The following is a 19,043-nucleotide window of genomic DNA, read 5'->3' as shown; positions in this document are numbered from 1 at the left end:
AGCGTTTTGTACATGGTACATTTGGTGGGGGCGTGAATCTTTTTTGACCGCAGCTTCTTCTGGAGGCCATAATAGGCCCGACTTCCACTGATGATGCGCCTCCGTATTTCACGGCTAACGTTATTGTCAACCGTCAGCAAGGATCCAAGGTAGACGAACTCGTCGACCACCTCGAACGTATCCCCGTATATCGTAACACTGCTACCTAGGCGAGCTCTGTCGCGCTCGGCCCCACCAGCTAACATGTACTTTGTCTTGGCCGCATTCACCATCAGTCCAACCTTTGTTGCTTCGCGTTTCAGGCGAGTGAACAGGTCTGCAATCTTTTCAAATGTTCGGTCGACAATGTCCAAATCATCCGCGAAGCAAACAAGTTGACTGAATCTCGTAAAAATCGTACCCGGCTGTTAAGTTCGACTCTCCGCATAACACCTTCTAGCGCAATATTGAACAACAGGCACGAATACATGTTCGTGAATACATGTTTGGAGGTTTTGCAGTACAGTAAATATCTGGTCCGTTGTCGATCGGCCGTCAACGAAGCCGGCTTGTTCCCATGAACTCGCTTACTATAGGTGACAGACGACGGAAGATGATCCGGGATGATACTTTGTAGGCCGCATTTAGAATGGTGATCGCTCGGAATTCTCACAATCTAACTTGTCGCCTTTCTTGTGGATGGGGCATATCACCCCTTCCTTCCATTCCTCCGGGAGCTGTTCTGTTTCCCAGATTGTGCCCAGATCAGCCGGTGCAAACAAATGGCCAGCCTCTCCGGGCCCATCTTTATGAGTTCAGCTCCGATACCATCCTTACCAGCAGCTTTATTGTTCTTGAGCTGGTGAATGCCCTTAACCTCCCTCAAAGTGGGGGCTGGTTGGTTTCCATCCTCCGCAGTACAGACAACGGCATTTCCTCCGTTGTCCCGACCTTCATTGCCTGTGCTCTCAGCGCCATTCAGATGTTCGTCGAAGTGCTGGTTCCACCTTTCGATCACCTCACTCACGCTCGTCCGTCAAAATGCTCCCATCCTTATCCCTTCACATCTCGGCTCGCGGCACGAGGCCGTTGCGGGGTGCGTTGAGCTTCTGATAGAACTTGCGTGTTTCTTGAGACCGGCACAGCTGTTCCATCTCCTCACAATCCGTCTCCTCCAGGCGGCGTTTTTTCTCCCGAAAGAGGCGGGTCTGCTGTTGCCGTTTCCGTCTATAACGCTCCACGTTCTGCCGGGTCCCTTGCTGCAGCATGACCGCCCGCGGTTTATGGACAAAAGGTCGAAAGACAAAACGTCGAAAGGGAGTTCTGTTTGATCATTCGACCTTGACGCTTGCTCCTACGGGGGCGAGCGACGAATGCAGGATCAAACATGTCGCGCGTCGGTCTAGTAAGTGAAAAAGTGGCGTGATCGGTTAGTTCTTTTTGATCCTTTGACCTTGACGCTTGCTGCTGGGCAGTGCGTCAAGAAAGCCAAGTTTTTTTTCCTTTTCGGGTCGCGCGCTTTTTTTTCGGAGTGCTTTTATATAACCGAGCAAACGAGTGAGGCTGAGAGTGGATTGTGGCACAGTGAAGGATAAAGGATCAATTGGTGAGCTCGTTTCATGCTACTACTTCTAATCTATAAAATATGTATGACTGCACATTTAATCGTTACAATTGTGGGACGTAAATATGAATTTTCAACAAACTATGAATTGTTCGTCACTGTGAGTGTCGACACAAACTCTGATTCATGAATTATTTATGTTTCACATTTTTTTTTTATTTTCAGAACACCCCTTTTTACCTTTATTTTTGTAATTAAAAAAAAAACTTTGAATGGTTCGACACTACAAGTGTAGACTTGCGAAAAGTTCACTTTATTCAACAAACTTTGGATGGTTCGCCACTGTAAGTGTCGGCATAAGAATAAAAGTGTTCTACGATGTTCCAACCAATCGAGTTTTTTGTTTCTTTTCAAATAAGTAAAATATAATAACACATGCTTTCGTCCTGACAGCTGTAGGAATGTTACATTTAGGTATTTGTTCAACAAACTTTGAATGGTTCGTCACCTCAAGTGTCGGCATAATTTTCCACTAGGGAAAGTGTACCAGTTATGGCCATAGTTGTTCCCTATTTGGCGATATGTGAAATTTCGATGACTTTCACATTTTTAATATTTTTTAATGTTTTAACATCAAGATATATCCTATATCTTACTGCTGAAACACACAAAACTTTTCAAAATGTGGAGACATTCAAATTATTACGTATGGCGAAATAGGGAACCACTATGGCCATAACTGGTACACCTACCCTACATAGAAATTGTTCATATCAAATGAAAATATTATATTTACAAATAAGCATGTATATATCTCACAAATCATTATTTATCATGGTCTAATCGCTTATCAAAGTGAATCCTGTGACCCAACGATCCTTCCCATTAACAAACATCCCTCCCAGTAACCTTTGTGGAGATGCAGAGGCAAACACGGTCTCCAAATAGCAAAGGTTACACACTAACATTCCTTCCCCCAATCCCACCTGACTGCAAGGACGTGGCCGGTACCGTTATTGACCCTGTATATATAGAGGCACTGAATTATGCACATTGAAGAAGATTATGGCCAATCCCAGCCAAACTTCTAGTTGATTCTTTGTGCATTTTCACTGACTTCGGTCAATCACGGAATAGCAACCATTGATATGTGTAGTCAGTCTAAGCTAAGCTAAAAGGTCGAAAGACAAAACGTCGAAAGGACAAAAGGTCGAAAGGACAAAAGGTCGAAGTGATTTGCTTGGTTGGAAATTGTTCCTTCTTTGAAAACAGATTTTCGATCTCTTGTCCCTTATTTTTTGTTCTTCGAACTTTTGTCCTTTCGACCTTTTGTCTTTCGACCTTCTGTCCTTTCGACTTTTTGTATTTCGACATTTTGTCATAGATTCATGAAATGCTGACGAAATTTCCGGAGGTACTTAACCTTCCAGTCGTCGCGCGGTTGGCCACCGTCAGAACCACCACGCTGCTGTTGTGAACGAAAAACGACGTTTTTTCACCAGTGTTGTCAGTGTTGATAGACTCACACTCAAAATCTCAATCAATACGCTCTCCCGTGAGAGCAAACTCATTAGAGATCTGCTTCGCAAATCTCACGCTTGAGATTTTGATGCAAAATCAACTCAATCGACTCAAACCGTAAAAAATGATTCAGTCGCAAAACCCGGCAAAAACTCGTGAAACCCGAATGTTGTTGTTTACGTTAGAAAGGATTAATATAATTTTACCAGACTAACAAGAAAATATTGCCGTGTGTGAGTAAACTGTGGAAATACGAGACAATGAGTTAAAAAAGTGAGCCAACTCATCCATGATTTTTTGACTGCTGAGTTGCATGATTGACAACTCACGCATGAAAAATCTCAAGCGTGAGTTGTGAGAAATTGAGTTTTTCACAACACTGAGTGTTTTACAAAATACAACAGCGCGACGACTGAAGTGTTAATCAGGAATCTCAGGTCAAATTTATTGACGATTTCTTGTAGGCCTCTTAATAAATTCGCTCGAATAATCCCTGAATGATGAACTTATGGGAGAAACCGTAGAGAACAATTGCAGAAATTGGTGTGAGAGTTTTTGTAAGGTTTACTGTAAAAATCCCAGGCGAATTTCTTTTAAAATTTTGGAATGGACTTTTGTGATTTGCTGGAGAAATTAGTGGAAAAATATATAAAGAAATAGTCCCTGGAAATTTTTTCAGAGTGATTCAGGGAGGTAGTTTATGCGTTGAAGTGCTAATAAATTCTAGATGCTCCAGAAAAAAAAAATTCAAGTAACTCTTATCTCCGCAGGTTCTTCAGTATTTTCTTCCCAAATTCATCGAGGAAAACCTTGGGACTTCTCCTAACAATATCTTCAGGATACTCAATAAACCCATCGTTTCTGCCAGGAATGGACCTTTGTACGAGTTCACTAATTTGACGTTTGAGCGGTGCCATATTCACTAGTTACCATGGTCACGTAGATAACACGGCACCGCTCAAACGTCAACCAGTGAACTCGTGCATTGATCCATTGGTTTAGAAATTTCTCAAATGACGCCTGGAGAAATTATTTCCGAAATTTGCTCCAGGATGTCCTTGAGGGCCCCAATGCTACTACAGTCAACTTTCCCTAACTCAATATTGAAGAAACCATCGAGTTAGAGAGGTATCGAGTAACAAAACCAGTGCAAATGCTATCCAAGGGACCATCTAGAAGGTAGTCATGAAAACCAACTTTCACTGTGGTTCCAAGGGGTGGATCGCTTGCTCAGTGTAGTGTAGGTACATCAATTTGCGCATTAAATGCATTTTTTAGACATTCACATCAACTTAGCTTTGACCTGTACCAGCGTATGGGCCAGTGCAGCGGTGAATTCGGCACCGCTCAAACGCCAAATTAGTGAACTCGTGCATTCATTCATTTTAGGTTATCAAATGAAATGAAATCAAATGGATCGGGTTCAAAACTGTAAATATGTTCAATTCGTTTTAGAAGCATGATTGATGCAGCTCACTGATCTTTGAGCACATAGTGAACATAATGGGGGAGAAGATGAGGGCTTTACAGGTACATATATTGTCCAACTGCCCCGTAGACATAGTGCCATTTAGAATCAGGATTCATTGGAAGTTTCTCCAAGAGATGTACCTTTCTGGTCTCATTACTGATGGCGGTTGTAAATCCGCATCGATTGAGTGTTTTTTTTTTTCTCTTCAGTTTCGGTTTGGGTTTGGGATCAGTAAACTCTTGATGTTGATTTATCTATTAATTTCAGTAAAAACGATTACAGCTGTACTCTGAAGTAGGACATACTTCATCTGCGTGGTTTCCGTGTAAATGGAGTACCCATGGCATATGTAATTAGAGCTAATCGGTCTCTTTTTATTAAAAATGTAAGGTACAATGCACCCACATCGTTGCCATTTCGTCAGTTGTCAGTCATGTCGGAGTTGCATTGCGGTAGTTGCCAGAAAGGCAGGGTGTTGGAATTAAAGAAAAAAAAAACTCCTAACACAGGCTATTTCGACCTCCTTCTTATACAGATTTCCCCTGCTATCAATTAATCAACAGTTTCGCCAAACGAATACAGCTATTGTGGACAGGTATAATTTATCGCCAAAATGCCACCTTTATGATGCTTTACTAGATTTATTATCCATGAAGAGATTTGAAGCTTTTCGGTACGACCTAAGTGCCGGTCGATTCCCGAAACTTGAGTCCTAGGTATCACAGGTGCTGTAATAGTAGTTTACGGAACAAGTTGCAGAATTATGATTTTTACAGCACTTCACTAAGAACTTCTTTAGCTGTTACTCTAAAAAAAATAAATATTTCAAAATGGTTTATTGAATATTTATGAAGATATTCGTGTATGATTTTTCCCCGAAAACAGTAAAAGAATTCCTCCAGACGTTTCTAGTGAGATTCTCAGAGCAATCCTTACTGAAACGCTTTAAGACATTCAGTCACTACCAGCCCTTGTGATGGGATTTCTTTTCCTAAGATTGCTTTTATTTCAGACAAAGTCGCTGAACGGACTGCAATGCGCATTGGACTGGATGATATTCACACCATCCGAAAGAATTCCGACGAACGAATCATCAAACGTTACATAGCGCAAAAGATCGGAAACCTTAAGAAGGCGGACATCGCGAAAAGGAACCGCGCTGAGGGGGACACAACTTGGAGCGAAGCGAGCACTGAATGAGCCAAATCAACCAGAATGACGAAATGCTTTTAAGTTTCAATTAATTTTAAAATGTTTTAACACACAAAATGTACCTAATTATTAATGGCTTTCTCTAGAAATACGTGCGATAGAAAACCTTGATTTGTTTCATTCATACATGTATTCGAAATACTCACGATGCTTTCCGTTTGTTGCGTCTTCTTGGAACCTCCTCCGGGTCGTCTTCAGCAAAAGACCCGTTTCCGCTTCCGCCCCCGGTGGACAGACTTCGCTTTTGCACCTGCTTACGGAGGTTTACCGACTTCTGACAGACGACCAGTCGGACCACCTTCTCGCCGGAACGCTGCAGCAATTCCGCCCGGTTGGAGCGGCCTACTTCCTGCTCGACCCGTTCGTAGAGCTTCGCTGCAAAACAGATGGGTAGGTATCGATGTTAGGAGGAGCACTTAAGATTTAGTAAATCTATTTTTTTTATTTAGTAAACTACAATTGAGCCAAATTTTGTGTTTGCCTTAAAAATGTTCGACTTGTTCTTTTAAATTTCAAGAAAGACATTAAAAGAACATCAAAATGTAAACGCCAGGTGCATAAGCGATCAAAAGTTCTGATAGTTTGCTTTTGGCAAGAAAAGGAATCGCCTATCTCGGTGCGTAGAAAATTTCTTCTCAGAAATGACCTAAAGCAATAAAACAGTACTTTTCAGTACTACTTTGTCTACTATTGATTCCTTTACGATCCTTGTTTGGACCCCTGCCTTCGATTTTTCGTTGGACCCGTTGCACAATGGTTCGATCTAGAACAAATGTCGGACAAAATCTCAAACTCTCTTTAAAATAGCTGAAATCTCATATTTGACATATTTTATGCCATATTCAACTGTTATGGACTTTGATTTTATTTTAATTTTCTTGTTTCGGACTGATAATTAGAATATTCAGATTTGGACAATACATTTTCAACTTTTTCAATCTTCCATACAAAATGGTCAACTTGGGCAGGCTAGTTCTCAGTTATTTATTGACGGATTGAAATGAAATTTTCACAACATGTTAGGCATTACTTGAATTTCAACATATGTTTTTGAGTAATTTTTACATGCACAACTCTAATAGTAAAATCAACTAGACTAAAGTGCTATTTTTGACAAAATATTATAAACTATTCTTTGGATGAAAGATATGAAAGCTCTACACAAAAACCATAATAAGTGAATATGTTTATCTTATCTAAATGTCCACCTTATATGATGAACTCGTGATTGGAAAAATCACTCAAAAATATATGTAGAAATTAATGTGATGTCTGAGAAAAAAATGTGAAAATTTCATGCACATTTGTCCATACATATCCAACCCTACTTGATGCAAGTATCATCCATTTAATCATTTTCAGTATGATTGTCATGTCTATAGCTTCAGTCTGTTATCATACTTGTTTTAACAGCAGACGCAAGTCCACGTAGGGAAGGATTTTTCCAATTTGTTTCATTTTATCTGGAGGTTGCATGTCGAAGAAAATAGTTTCGTTCAGCTATCTTAAGGTGACACGGGGGACCATGTTATTTCCCTTTTTTTTTTGTCTCACTCTAACAATTTTCATCGAAACTTTGCAGAAGCAAATCTCGAGTTTTAGTGAACTGATAAAGCTGAAAATTTAATGGGTTGTACGCTTCCTATATAGAATTATATGATAAATTTTTCACATCGATATATTTAGTGGTACTTGAGATTTGCTTCTTCAAATGGATAGGGTGATTATAATGACGTCCCATGCGCCCTTAATAAGCCGAGATAATTTATGTTATATTATTTAGTGGCAGTTCAAATTTGGAATCAAATTAGTTCAATATCCTGATAATATCATATAAAGGAGTGGACAGTATTCAGTTAAGGTATAGTACCATTATATTGCATACATAAATGCGGAAGTACTTATAAGAACACCTGTCTGCTTAGAAGCAGCCTTTGTCCCAGTTGGGACGTAACACCAAAGAAGTTGAAGAAAAAGATAGGCGCGAGTTTTTCGTTCCTTCTTGGGATGCAATTCATGGCTACTGCGATTGCAATTCACGTACCTACTAGCGTATCACAGGATTATTATTATCTAATTAGAAATGCACTCCGTTCACCTTCAAACGCATTGAAAGTGGTCTATCGTAAGTTTTCGCAAAATAATTTGTGCCCTACTTGAAAGCTCTTGTTTTTAGCTTTCGAATGAACTTATTCTCATCGCGGGCATTCGCGGGCTACTAATGTCTTAGGGTATTTTTATAAAAACTTATATGTTTTTTGAACAATTTTAACTTTAATTCACTTTGTATGAATTTAATGAAAATTTTTATTCAACTCAGGTGTACTTTATGTATATACAAACAACTTCTCTGAAGATACCATTGCGGTTTGAGCTCTCTTTAAATTCATAAATAGCTTGTGAAAGATGGATCGCAAATATTAATTTTCTTGAAAAACCATGTCCACGGTCCACTCAAGGAGCTGTATCAAATTCATAATCCAATGAATCTGCTTCAAACTTTGGATTTGAACAACAGAAGTGTTAAGAAAGTCTGGAAAAATATTACTGTTCGGATAAAACTACTTTGATTTTTGAGGTTTTGTCCGCCTTCGGACCATTGTGGGCTGGTTCGCAGTTATTTATAGACGGATTGAAATGAAATTTTCACAGCATGCCAGGCATTACTTGAATTTCACCATATATTTTTGAGTAATTTTTCCATGCACAACTCTAATACAGTCAAACCTCCATGAGTCGATATTGAAGGGACCATCGACTCATGGAAAACTCGAGTCATTGAACAGCTATTCTTTGGAAAGCTGTTTGAAGGGACCATCATAGTAACCATAATTATGTTTTAGTATGATTCCATGAGTCGATATCGAGTAATGGAACATCGACTCTTGGAGGGATGACTGTAGTAAACACAACTAGACTAAAGCGCAATTTTTGACAAAAAATATTAACTATTCATCCAAAGATATGGAAACTCTACACAAAAACCATCATAAGTAAATATGTTCATCTCGCCTTAATGACCACCTTATTTATTAAATACGCAAATTTTTCAAATTTTGAAAAAAAAAACACTACGATGAACTCGTGATTGGAAAAAACACTTAAAACTATATGTTGAAATTCATGTTACGTCTGAAAAAAGTGAACATTTCATGCACATTTGTCCATAAATATCTCAGATCTAACCCTGCCTTTATGCAAGTATCATCCATTTAATCAGTTTCAGCATGATTGTCATGTCTTTAGCTTCAGTCTGTTATCATACTTGTTTTAACAGCTAAAGCAAGTCCACGTAGGGAATGATTTTTCCAATTTGTTTAATTTTATCTGGAGGCTGCATGTCGAAGGAAATAGTTTCGTTCAACCATCTTAATAAGCCGAGATAATTTGTGTTATCTTATGTTGTGACAGCTAAAATTTATATTCAAGGTAATTCAATATCCTAATAATATCAATTAAAAGTATATGCAATATTTATTTAAGATATAACACCAAAATATTGCATACATAGGGGCCCAGAGAGTCCTGGCGGTAAATGCGCAGCTATTCAGTTAGACTAACCTGAGAATCGTGGGTTCGAATCCCACCAGTCGAGAGTCTTTTGGTAAAGTAATTTTTTTCGACTTGCCAGAGCATAAGGTATCATCGTACTTGCCAGACAATATACACATGCAAAAATGGTCAATCGGCAAAGAAAGTCCTTAGCTGATAACTGCGGAAGTGGTCATAAGAACACCTGCCTGCTTAGAAGCAGGCTTTGTCCCAGTTGGGACGTAACGCCAGAAATAAAAAGAAGAAGAGGAAGAAGAAGATTGGAGCAAGTTTTTCGTTTCTTCTCGGGACGGGATGCAATTTAAGACTACTGCGATTGCAATGCACGTACTAGCGTATTACAGGATTATTATTATTTAATTAGAATTGCACTCCATACACCTTCAAACGCGTTGAAAGTGGTCTATCGCAAGTTTTCGCAAAATAATTTGTACCCAACTTGAAAGCTCTTGTTTTTAGCTTTCGAATGAACTTATTCTCATCGCGGGCATTCGCGGGCTACTAATGTCTTAGGGTACTTTTTAAAAAAATAATATGTTTTTTTAACAAATTTAAAATTTAATTCACTTTGTATGATTATAATGAAAATTTTTATTCAACTCAGGTGTGCTTTATGTATATACAAACAACTTCTCTGAAGATACCATTGCGGCTTGAGCTCTCTTTGAATTCATAAATAGCTTGTGAAAAATGTATCGTACATATTAATTTTCTTGAAAAATCATGTCCACGGCCCACTCAAGGAGCTGTATAAAATTTAAACTCCAATGAATCTGCTTCAAACTTTGGATTTGAACAACAGAAGTGTTGAGGAAGTCGGGAAAAATATTACTGTTCGGATAAAACAACTTTGATTTTTGAGGTTATGGCCGCCCTCGGACCATTGTGCGTTGGCGAAAGCTAGCGGTGGTAATCCTTCTTGGACACCGTCTTGGGAAAAAAAACCTCTTAGGAGGTCACGTCTTCTTTCGTTTATTCACTAAACATGGTTGCAACAACAAACAAAAGGTAGGGTGCATCTCTGAATGCACAACTTCCTTCCAAAAAAGTGGGATTTAAAACACTCACTAAACGTGGGAAGAATGGAAGAAAGGACGATTCTTTTTTAATTTCTTTATTAGTATCATTCCAAACATTACATTCATTTCTTATATTTAGGTGTTCTGTGTTATTAAACAATACTATCATTCTGCGCTATCATCCTAATTTGGTAAAACAAATTTAAGATTTTATTAACATTTTGTTAACAACATATTACATTTCATTTGCCGTAGCAGTTCAGATTTTTTACAGGTGAGTTGATTTCACCTGCTTATAAGAGAAAAAAAAACGCTTTGAATATACTTAACCTAACTTAACCTAAACATATACCGCATTAATCGTGGCAATAGAAGATTGTAACGATTTTTGCCTGAAATTATTGATTATTTTATTTGACATTTGTTCCAATGTTTCAACATTGGATATTCTATGTAACTCATTGGTACTATACCAGGGAGGAAGCCTCAGAATCATTTTCAAAATTTTATTTTGAATTCTCTGCAGAGCTTTCTTCCTGGTATTACAACAGCTAGTCCATATTGGTACAGCATACAACATGGCTGGCCTGAAAATTTGTTTGAAGATCAAAAGCTTGTCCTTAAGACAAAGTTTTATTTTCTATTAATAAGGGGATAGAGACATATTACATATTTATTACATTTGGATTGAATGCCCTCAATGTGATTTTGAAAGTTAAATTCTTATCTAGCATGAGCTCTAGATACTTAACTTCATCATCATCATCATTCATCATCACCAATTTATTGGAACCCCTCTCATCGTGACAACAAGTCAAATAAAGGTTAAATCGTGAAGGTTTCAAATAAAGAGCTTTTGGTTTATGTAGGAATATTATTAGTTGTGTTTTGGAAGCATTAGGAGAAATCTTCCATTTTTGCAAGTATGAAGAAAAAATATCCAAACTGTTTTGCAATCGACTACAGATGACACGCAGACTTCGTTCTCTGGCGGAGAGGCCTGTGTCATCCGCAAACAAGGATTTTTGACATCCCTTAGGTAACTCTGGTAAGTCAGATGTGAAAATATTGTATAATATTGGTCCCAAAATGCTGCCTTGAGGAACACCAGCTCTTACAGGAAGTCTTTCAGATCTGGAGTTTTGATAATTAACCTGAAGTGTACGATTTGACAGATAACTTTGAATTATTCTAACAATGTATGTTGGAAAATTAAAGTTTTTTTAATTTTACGATCAAACCTTCATGCCAAACACTGTCGAATGCTTTTTCTATGTCTAGAAGAGCAAGACCAGTAGAATAGCTTTCAGATTTGTTGGAACGGATCAAATTTGTTACACGTAATAGTTGATGAGTGGTCGAATGTCCATGGCGGAATCCGAACTGTTCATTGGCAAAAATTGAATTTTCGTTGATGTGGGCCATCATTCTGTTCAAAATAACCTTTTCAAAAAGTTTACTGATGGAGGAAAGCAAACTGATTGGACGATAGCTAGAAGCTTCTGCAGGATTTTTGTCTGGTTTTAAAATTGGAACAACCTTAGTATTTTTGCATTTGTCAGGAAAATATGACAATTGAAAACATTTGTTGAACATATTAACCAAAAATGATAACCTACTTTCAGGAAGTTTCTTGATGAGGATGTAGAAAATTCCATCATCGCCAGGAGCTTTCATATTTTTGATTTTTTTTAATAATAGTTCTCAATTCTTCCAAATCAGTCTCTCAGGCATTTTCGAAAACGTTCTCTTGGTTGAGAATATTTTCGAAGTACTGAGTAACTTGATTTTCAATTGGACTAGTAAGTCCTAAATTAAAATTGTGCGAACTTTCAAACTGCATAGCAAGTTTTTGACCTTTTTCGCAATTAGTTTAGTAATAATGTGTTTTCCTCTTTCAATGCCGGTATTGGCTTCTAAGGTTTTTTCAAAATTTTAGATAATTTCCAAAAGGGCTTAAAGCCAGGGTTCAATTGAGAAATTTTATTTTCAAAATTTTTGTTTTTCAATTGTGCAAAACGTTTCTTGATTTCTTTTTGCAAATCCTGCCATATAATTTTCATAGCAGGATGACGAGTGCGTTGCGATTGCCTTCTCCTCACGTTTTTAAGAGGGATCAAGAGTTTAAGATCATCGTCTATAATCACGGATTCAAATTTTACTTCACATTTTGGAATTGCAATGCTCCTGGCTTCAACAATGGAATTTGTTAAAGTTTCAAGAGCATTGTCAATATCAAGTTTAGTTTTTAACGAAATGTTAACATCAAGATTAGAGTCAATATACGTTTTATATGTATTCCAGTCGGCTCGAAAATAATTGAAAGTGGAGCTGATAGGATTGAGAATCGCTTCATGGGATATTTGAAATGTAACAGGGACATGATCAGAATCAAAATCAGCCTGAGTAACTAATTGGCTACAAAGATGACTAGAGTAGGGTAAGACCAAATCAATCGTAGATGGATTTCTAGAAGAGGAAAAACATGTAGGGCTATCAGGGTATTGAATTGAGAAATATCCTGAAGAGCACTCATCAAATAAAATTCTGCCGTTGGAATTACTTTGAGAATTATTCCATGACCGATGTTTGGCATTAAAGTCACCAATGACAACAAAAATTGACTTATTGCGAGTCAATTTTCGTAAGTCAGTTTGGAGCAAATTAACTTGCTGTCCAGAGCATTGAAAAGGCAAATAAGCAGCTATGAAAGTATATTTACCAAACTGTGTTTTAACAGAAACACCTAAAGTTTCAAAAACTTTAGTTTCAAATGACGAAAACAGTTGATGTTTTATACGTCTATGAATGATGATTGCTACTCCCCCCACATGCCCCGTCAAGTCGATCATTACGATAAACAAAAAAGTTAGGAACTCTTTTGAGTTTAGATCCAGGTTTCAAATACGTTTCGGCAATAACTGCTATATGCACATTATCAACTGTAAAAAATTAAACAGCTCGTCCTCTCTACCATTCAAAGAACGAGCATTCCAATTTAAAATATTTAAATTATTATTTGGATCCATTAGAAAAACGTAATAACAATTTGATTAGTAAATTTTACACCAACTTGGACTGCTTCAGTCATAGTGGTGGCTTTGAACATTGCATCAATCATTAGATTCAACTGTTCAGTTAGAAAATTAAAATCAGAGGCAGATATGTCACTTGAAGTGGGTACATTATCTGATGATTTCCCATTAGAATTTTCGGTAGATGGGTATGATTCATGATCAACCGATCGTTAATTGAAAAATGAGCATTGTTAGATACTCTTCCAGGCAAATTGCGAAAACGTCCGTTATCGTAACGGATATTATCTTTCATCTACCTGGCACGAGCCTCAACGACTCTCTTGCGCGAAGGGCAAGAGCAAAAATTTGACTTATGATTGCCCTTGCAATTGGCGCATAAGAACTTATCGGTATCTTCCTTCACTGGACAGACGTCCTTGGCGTGAGAAGAACCTCCGCAAATCATGCATTTAGCATCCATGCGACAATTTTTTGTACCATGACCCCACTTTTGGCACCGACGGCACTGAGTGGGGCTCTGGTAATTTCCTCCAGGTTTCTGGAAATGTTCCTACGTCACACGGACATCGAACATAAGTTTTGCTTTTTCTAAAGCTTTGGTATTATTTAGTTCTTTTTCGTTAAAGTGAACTAAATAATATTCTTGAGAAAGCCCTTTCCGAACAATGCCAGATTGGGTTCTCTTTTTCATAATGATTACTTGGACTGGGGAAATCCAAGTACCTACATAAACCATTTATTCCATTTTTGATCTCTTCAGGTCAGTGATGCATTTTGAACTGAACGCGAGCCAAAAGTGAACGGAGCCCGAGCCAAATTTGCACGAGAACGCAGTAGACAATGAACTTCCGAGCAAGAGCCAGCCGCTGCCCAAGAACGGCCCGTTCAGTTCACAATTACGATCGGAGCTCTTACGTGAGAATTGAATGAATTGATCGTCTTAAATTTTCATCAACATAAAAATCATGCTGCTGTTGCTGTTTGGAATATCTAAACATAACTTTGACATTGATTTTTGTCGTGTATCAGTCAATGTCAATTGGGTTCATTTTTTGGCTCGCACGGGTTCATATTTTTGAACTGCTCAATGTTCAAGCCTACTTGATCGCTGCGTTCAAAAAATTGAACTGGAACGCGAACTGAACAAACGTTCAGTTTTGTCGTAATAAGTAAAAAATTTGTGCTTCTTCTCTTCAAGATGTTTGAGAAGAAGTTCGCGATCTTTAAGAGTTTCCGGCAAAACGCGACAGTCTCCTTTCTTTGCGATTTGAAAGGAAACCTTGATTCCCCTAATGGAGTTCAAGATCTCCTGCCTAAATTCGGAAAAACTGATCACGATAGGCGGGACTCTTTGATTCCTCACTTGAATCAAAGAGCCTGGGCTAGAGGCTGCTTCGATTTGGTGTTCGGAAAATTTGTTTAGAGCATCGAACTGATTGCTCATTTCGATGCAATTATCAACATTATTCATTTCACCCCCTTTCTTCCATTCTTGCCACGTTTAGTGACAGTTTTAAATCCCACATTTTTGGAAGGAAGTTGTGAATTCAGAGATGCACCCTTCCTTTTGTTTGTACAGTCATCTCTCCCTTACTCGATATTGAAGGGACCATCGAGTTAGGGAGGTATCGAGTTACAGAACACAAAAGCAGTGCAACTGCGTTCCAAGGGACCATCGAGTTAGCCATGAAAACCAACTTTTACTATGGTTCTCTAACTCGATATCGAGATACGGAATATCGAGTAAGGGAGAGTTAACTGTAGTTGCAACCATGTTTAGTGAATAAACGAAAGAAGACGTGACCTTCGAAAGGTTTTTTTTTTCCCAAGACGGTGTCCAAGAAGGATTACCACCGCTAGCTTTCGCCAACGGGTCCAACGAAAAATCAAAGGCATGTGTCCAAACAAGGATCGTAAAGGGATCAATAGTAGAAAAAAATAGTACTGAAGTAGTAGCACTCTGTTAGTACTGTTCTAGTAGCACTCAAAAGCACTGTTTTTTTTAGCACTGAAAAGTACTGTTTTATTGCTTTAGATAGTTTTTAAGAAAACTTCCAAGAGCAGAGAGAATTCGTGTACGCACAGCACGAAGGTACGATGCGCACTGAGTAATAGAGATGATAATGTTGCCTAACACAGAACACCTAAATGTAAGAAATGAATATAGTGTTTAAAATGACACTAATGAAAAAAAAAAATTACAAAAAAAACTGATAGCTATTTAATTGTTAAATTAAGAATATATAGCTTACTCAAGATGTTCCCTTTATAGAATGAACAGTCCTTATTCAATCTTATTCTAAGCTCTTGTTCTCATAAATTTCAAAGGAAATTGCAAATCGAATCGATGCAACGGTGTCGATTAGATCGATGAATCGATTCGACAGTACAAAGTTGAATTAATTTAGCAACATCAATAACATTTGCTCAACGCTATGTAGCGCCAGCAAGACTCCGTGGCGCAACGGTAGCGCGTCTGACTCCAGATCAGAAGGTTGCGTGTTCAAATCACGTCGGGGTCATGGCAAGAAGCAACTTTTTATTTTTACAAATTAGAAGAAAGGTTTTAGGAATACATCAGTCATGATTTTTTTGCTTTGAAAAATATTCATTGGGTGGACGAAATAATAGAGGTAATTATAAAATGAAAGACTATTTTCGAACCTCTTTCCCTATCAATCACAATGGGATTGGTTAAAAAAAATCAGAGGGGGTTGTGTACAAGACACGACCGCATGACGTTAACTACGCTAAGTAATTGTTTGCATTTGAATTTTAGTCGATTTTCATAGTTGTAGCCTTCCTTTAGTTCAAACTCTAATATCGCGACGGTCCCAACATTTCAGATTTTTAATTGACACCCAGTATATTCCCGTAAGACGTAGTTTTTTTTTTTTTGTATGGTATTCAGTTGGAGCTGCCTGACAGCTTAACTTGTCAAGGCTGAACCCTCGGTCTGGCTTTTGCCAAGTTTCCCCTCTACCAGGACCAATACTCAGACGGACTAGGCAATGGCGCCCACATGAACACTGTTTTTTTATTAGTATTGTGACGTGGTAGTTTTTGAAAAGTACCCATATTCCCTTGCTTCTGAGAAAAGGAAGCATTATGAAAATCAGCAGCTCCATTAGAATTTGTTTCAAATAGTAGTGCATTACTAATACTGTCTAGTCGAAATGGTTTTGAATAATTTGTCATTCAAGTGCTATTCTGATTACTATTGTCTTTTACGTAAGATTAGAGTCTTAAATGTCAAGTGTCGTCAAGTCTTAACAAAATTAGGCTGTTTAGTAGTAGTTCTAGTTAATTTCATTTTTGTTGTTAAAAATATTTATTGGTCATTACGTTCATATATCCTTAAAGAAAAAAGTCGCTTTCCTTGTCTGTTCAACAATTTTTCGAAACTAGCAAGTGTACCCTAATGATCGATCTCAGCGTCTTACTTTCCATAGTCATTTTTATAGTGAATATTGAAGAGTAAAGTTACCTTAGGCTTCTATTACAGTCTCCTACAAGATTCACTTTTCGGTGGCAAATGCAATGCTTCACAACGCCTACTTTCTACTTGTAAATTTTGCGAAAATGAAGCTGGAATTAGATTATTTATACCGCTGTTACAAAAGAGGTATTTCTTATTATGGCAATGTAAAAACCATATTAAATTAAGATTGTCGCCACTTATTTCTACTCAGTGAAGTTCCTAAGTATTTCCTACGTCGTATATGATAACGATGTATCTAACTAGCTAATAGTAAGAGTGGATACGGATCATTCTGGTTAGCAAAAGGCAAACTGAACGTCACCAATAGTATTAATGTCCACTTCGAATAGATTAATTATTTGAAATGGGCATCAATTCTATCAATGACGCAGAATGTCCGTTGGATCACATCCGAGATATTATTGCGTCTATGCCATATGAATTATGACGCGGCTTTAAGCAAAAAATGCCAAAATGTGATACCACCACTACAGGTTACGCCTTTGGTTTCCATCATATGGGCTAATGGATTATGCCCTCCCATCGCGGCAAGGTCACATAACCAAGGGGAGGGAACTATATTCCCGTAAGACGTAGTTAACGTCAAAATGTCCCTAAGGGGTAATACACAAATTATGTCACGCTAAAAAAATTTGGACATTTTCGACCCCATCTCAGTCACTTTTTTGTATGGGTATTTTTTTTTTTAATTTTGTAATGCTTTTCAGTCACACTTTCTACTACCCTCCCCTCCACTCCTTGGAGCGTGACATAATTTGTGCAATGTGCATGAAAAACCCTTAATAGCGCGTCGTGGCGTACTTAATGGACGGACACGACCCCGGATAGATTATTCATACAAAAAAATTCCTTGGCTCCAGAGAGGATCGAACTCACGACCTTCGCGTTATTAGCACGACGCTCTAACCAACTGAGCTACAACCACTTACCTTCAATTGCTGCAATTTTCTCCGGACAGAGTGGCGGCTTCGGCGGAATGTTATGATGTGCGTTGGACGGTTTCCCGGTGACACTTGAATTGACCAAAACGTCTACCCCGAAAACGGCTACCGCCAGCTTGGATATGAAAAGCCGGTCACCTTTTTCCCCGGGACCGGAATTGTAGTTCAGATTCTGTAGGAATTCTGTTGAAATTTCCGGAATAGCCGGATGCATTGTGAACATGCCGCCTTCTTGCTGATTTCCAAACTCTTCTGCTGGAACAACTATGCCGTTAAGTGATTCCCTCTTAAGGCTTTTCAACATCTGTTCTGTTTGCTTTAGCTTCTCTTTTAGATTTTTGAACGCCTTCTGCAGTAGTTCGTTATTTTTCTGCAAAGTCTCATATTTTCCCTTCCAATCAACTCTCGAGCCATTCTCGTCATGCCTGTCAATTCCGTCCTCTCGATTCCGCAGGGCCTCATCCAACTTGGCCATCGTTTTCTCCTCAATTTGCTTCGTCTTGGTGTATAAATAATCCTTGATTTGCTGCTTCACCTGGTTGTAGAAGCCATCCTCACCAGCTGTCCTATCATTTCCATCATCGTCATCCCACTGGATGCTCCCATACTCTTCGCAATCAAGCGGATTATCATCGTCGGAAGTTCCCGTGCCTCGCTCGAGGCGAAGCTGCCGATCATTAGCCCAGCAACGCTTCCGGAAGCCTTGGAACTGCTTCAACATCCTCAAGCACTGGCTGCACACCAGGCAACGGTAGTCCTGCTCGAAGCTGACCCGGATCGAGGTGCACTCGTAGATCATCGCGATCAGGGTCTGGTTCGGAACGCCTTCCAGCGGAAAGATTTCATCCGCCGACGAGAGATTCGACGTGGAGAAGCAAAGCCGGCAGCGGCTGTTGAAGTGGACATGAGTAAATTATCGATGACTCGCCATGTTTGCAGGGCCTTACCTTGAATCTATGGAATCAACCATTTTGTCACGTTAAATCAATGGATTTGTATTTTTTTTGTAACTTAAGAGATTTTCAATGAAAAAATCTAATTTTACTAATTTTATGACAACATGTAAACACGCTTCAGGTAAACACCGTAAACACAACACTGGAAGGATTTTTTCCACCACAAATTCACCTCAAAGCTGCTCTCGCGCGAATGGTGGAACATTTGAAAAGAGTCTAAAAGGTTCATATTCGAAACGTGCAGGTCTTTTTGGGTTGCATAAGGGCTGTTGAAAAGAAAAGTATTTA

The 19,043-nt window shown here is 38.5% G+C and overlaps 1 protein-coding gene and 2 non-coding genes across 3 annotated transcripts; 1 reads left to right on the top strand and 2 right to left on the bottom strand.

The window, feature by feature from the left end:
* Positions 1 to 5,789: 5,789 nt before the first annotated feature.
* LOC5580286 lies at positions 5,790 to 18,900 on the bottom strand. Its single transcript, XM_001662863.2, has 3 exons — positions 18,747 to 18,900; positions 17,788 to 18,689; positions 5,790 to 6,122 (listed from the first exon to the last, which is right to left on the bottom strand). The coding sequence occupies exons 1-3, from the start codon at positions 18,767 to 18,769 to the stop codon at positions 5,890 to 5,892; spliced, it is 1,158 nt and encodes a 385-aa protein (XP_001662913.1). The 5' UTR covers positions 18,770 to 18,900; the 3' UTR covers positions 5,790 to 5,889.
* Positions 15,807 to 15,878, top strand: Trnaw-cca. The gene has a single exon. It is a non-coding gene; the product is annotated as a tRNA-Trp (tRNA).
* Positions 17,710 to 17,781, bottom strand: Trnai-aau. Its single transcript has one exon. It is a non-coding gene; the product is annotated as a tRNA-Ile (tRNA).
* Positions 18,901 to 19,043: the final 143 nt, after the last annotated feature.

This window comes from Aedes aegypti, chromosome 1, assembly GCF_002204515.2.
Source record: "Aedes aegypti strain LVP_AGWG chromosome 1, AaegL5.0 Primary Assembly, whole genome shotgun sequence".
Lineage (NCBI taxonomy): Eukaryota > Metazoa > Arthropoda > Insecta > Diptera > Culicidae > Aedes > Aedes aegypti.
The sequence above is the reverse complement of the archived record's forward strand: the minus strand, read 5'-3'. Positions and strand labels throughout refer to the sequence as shown.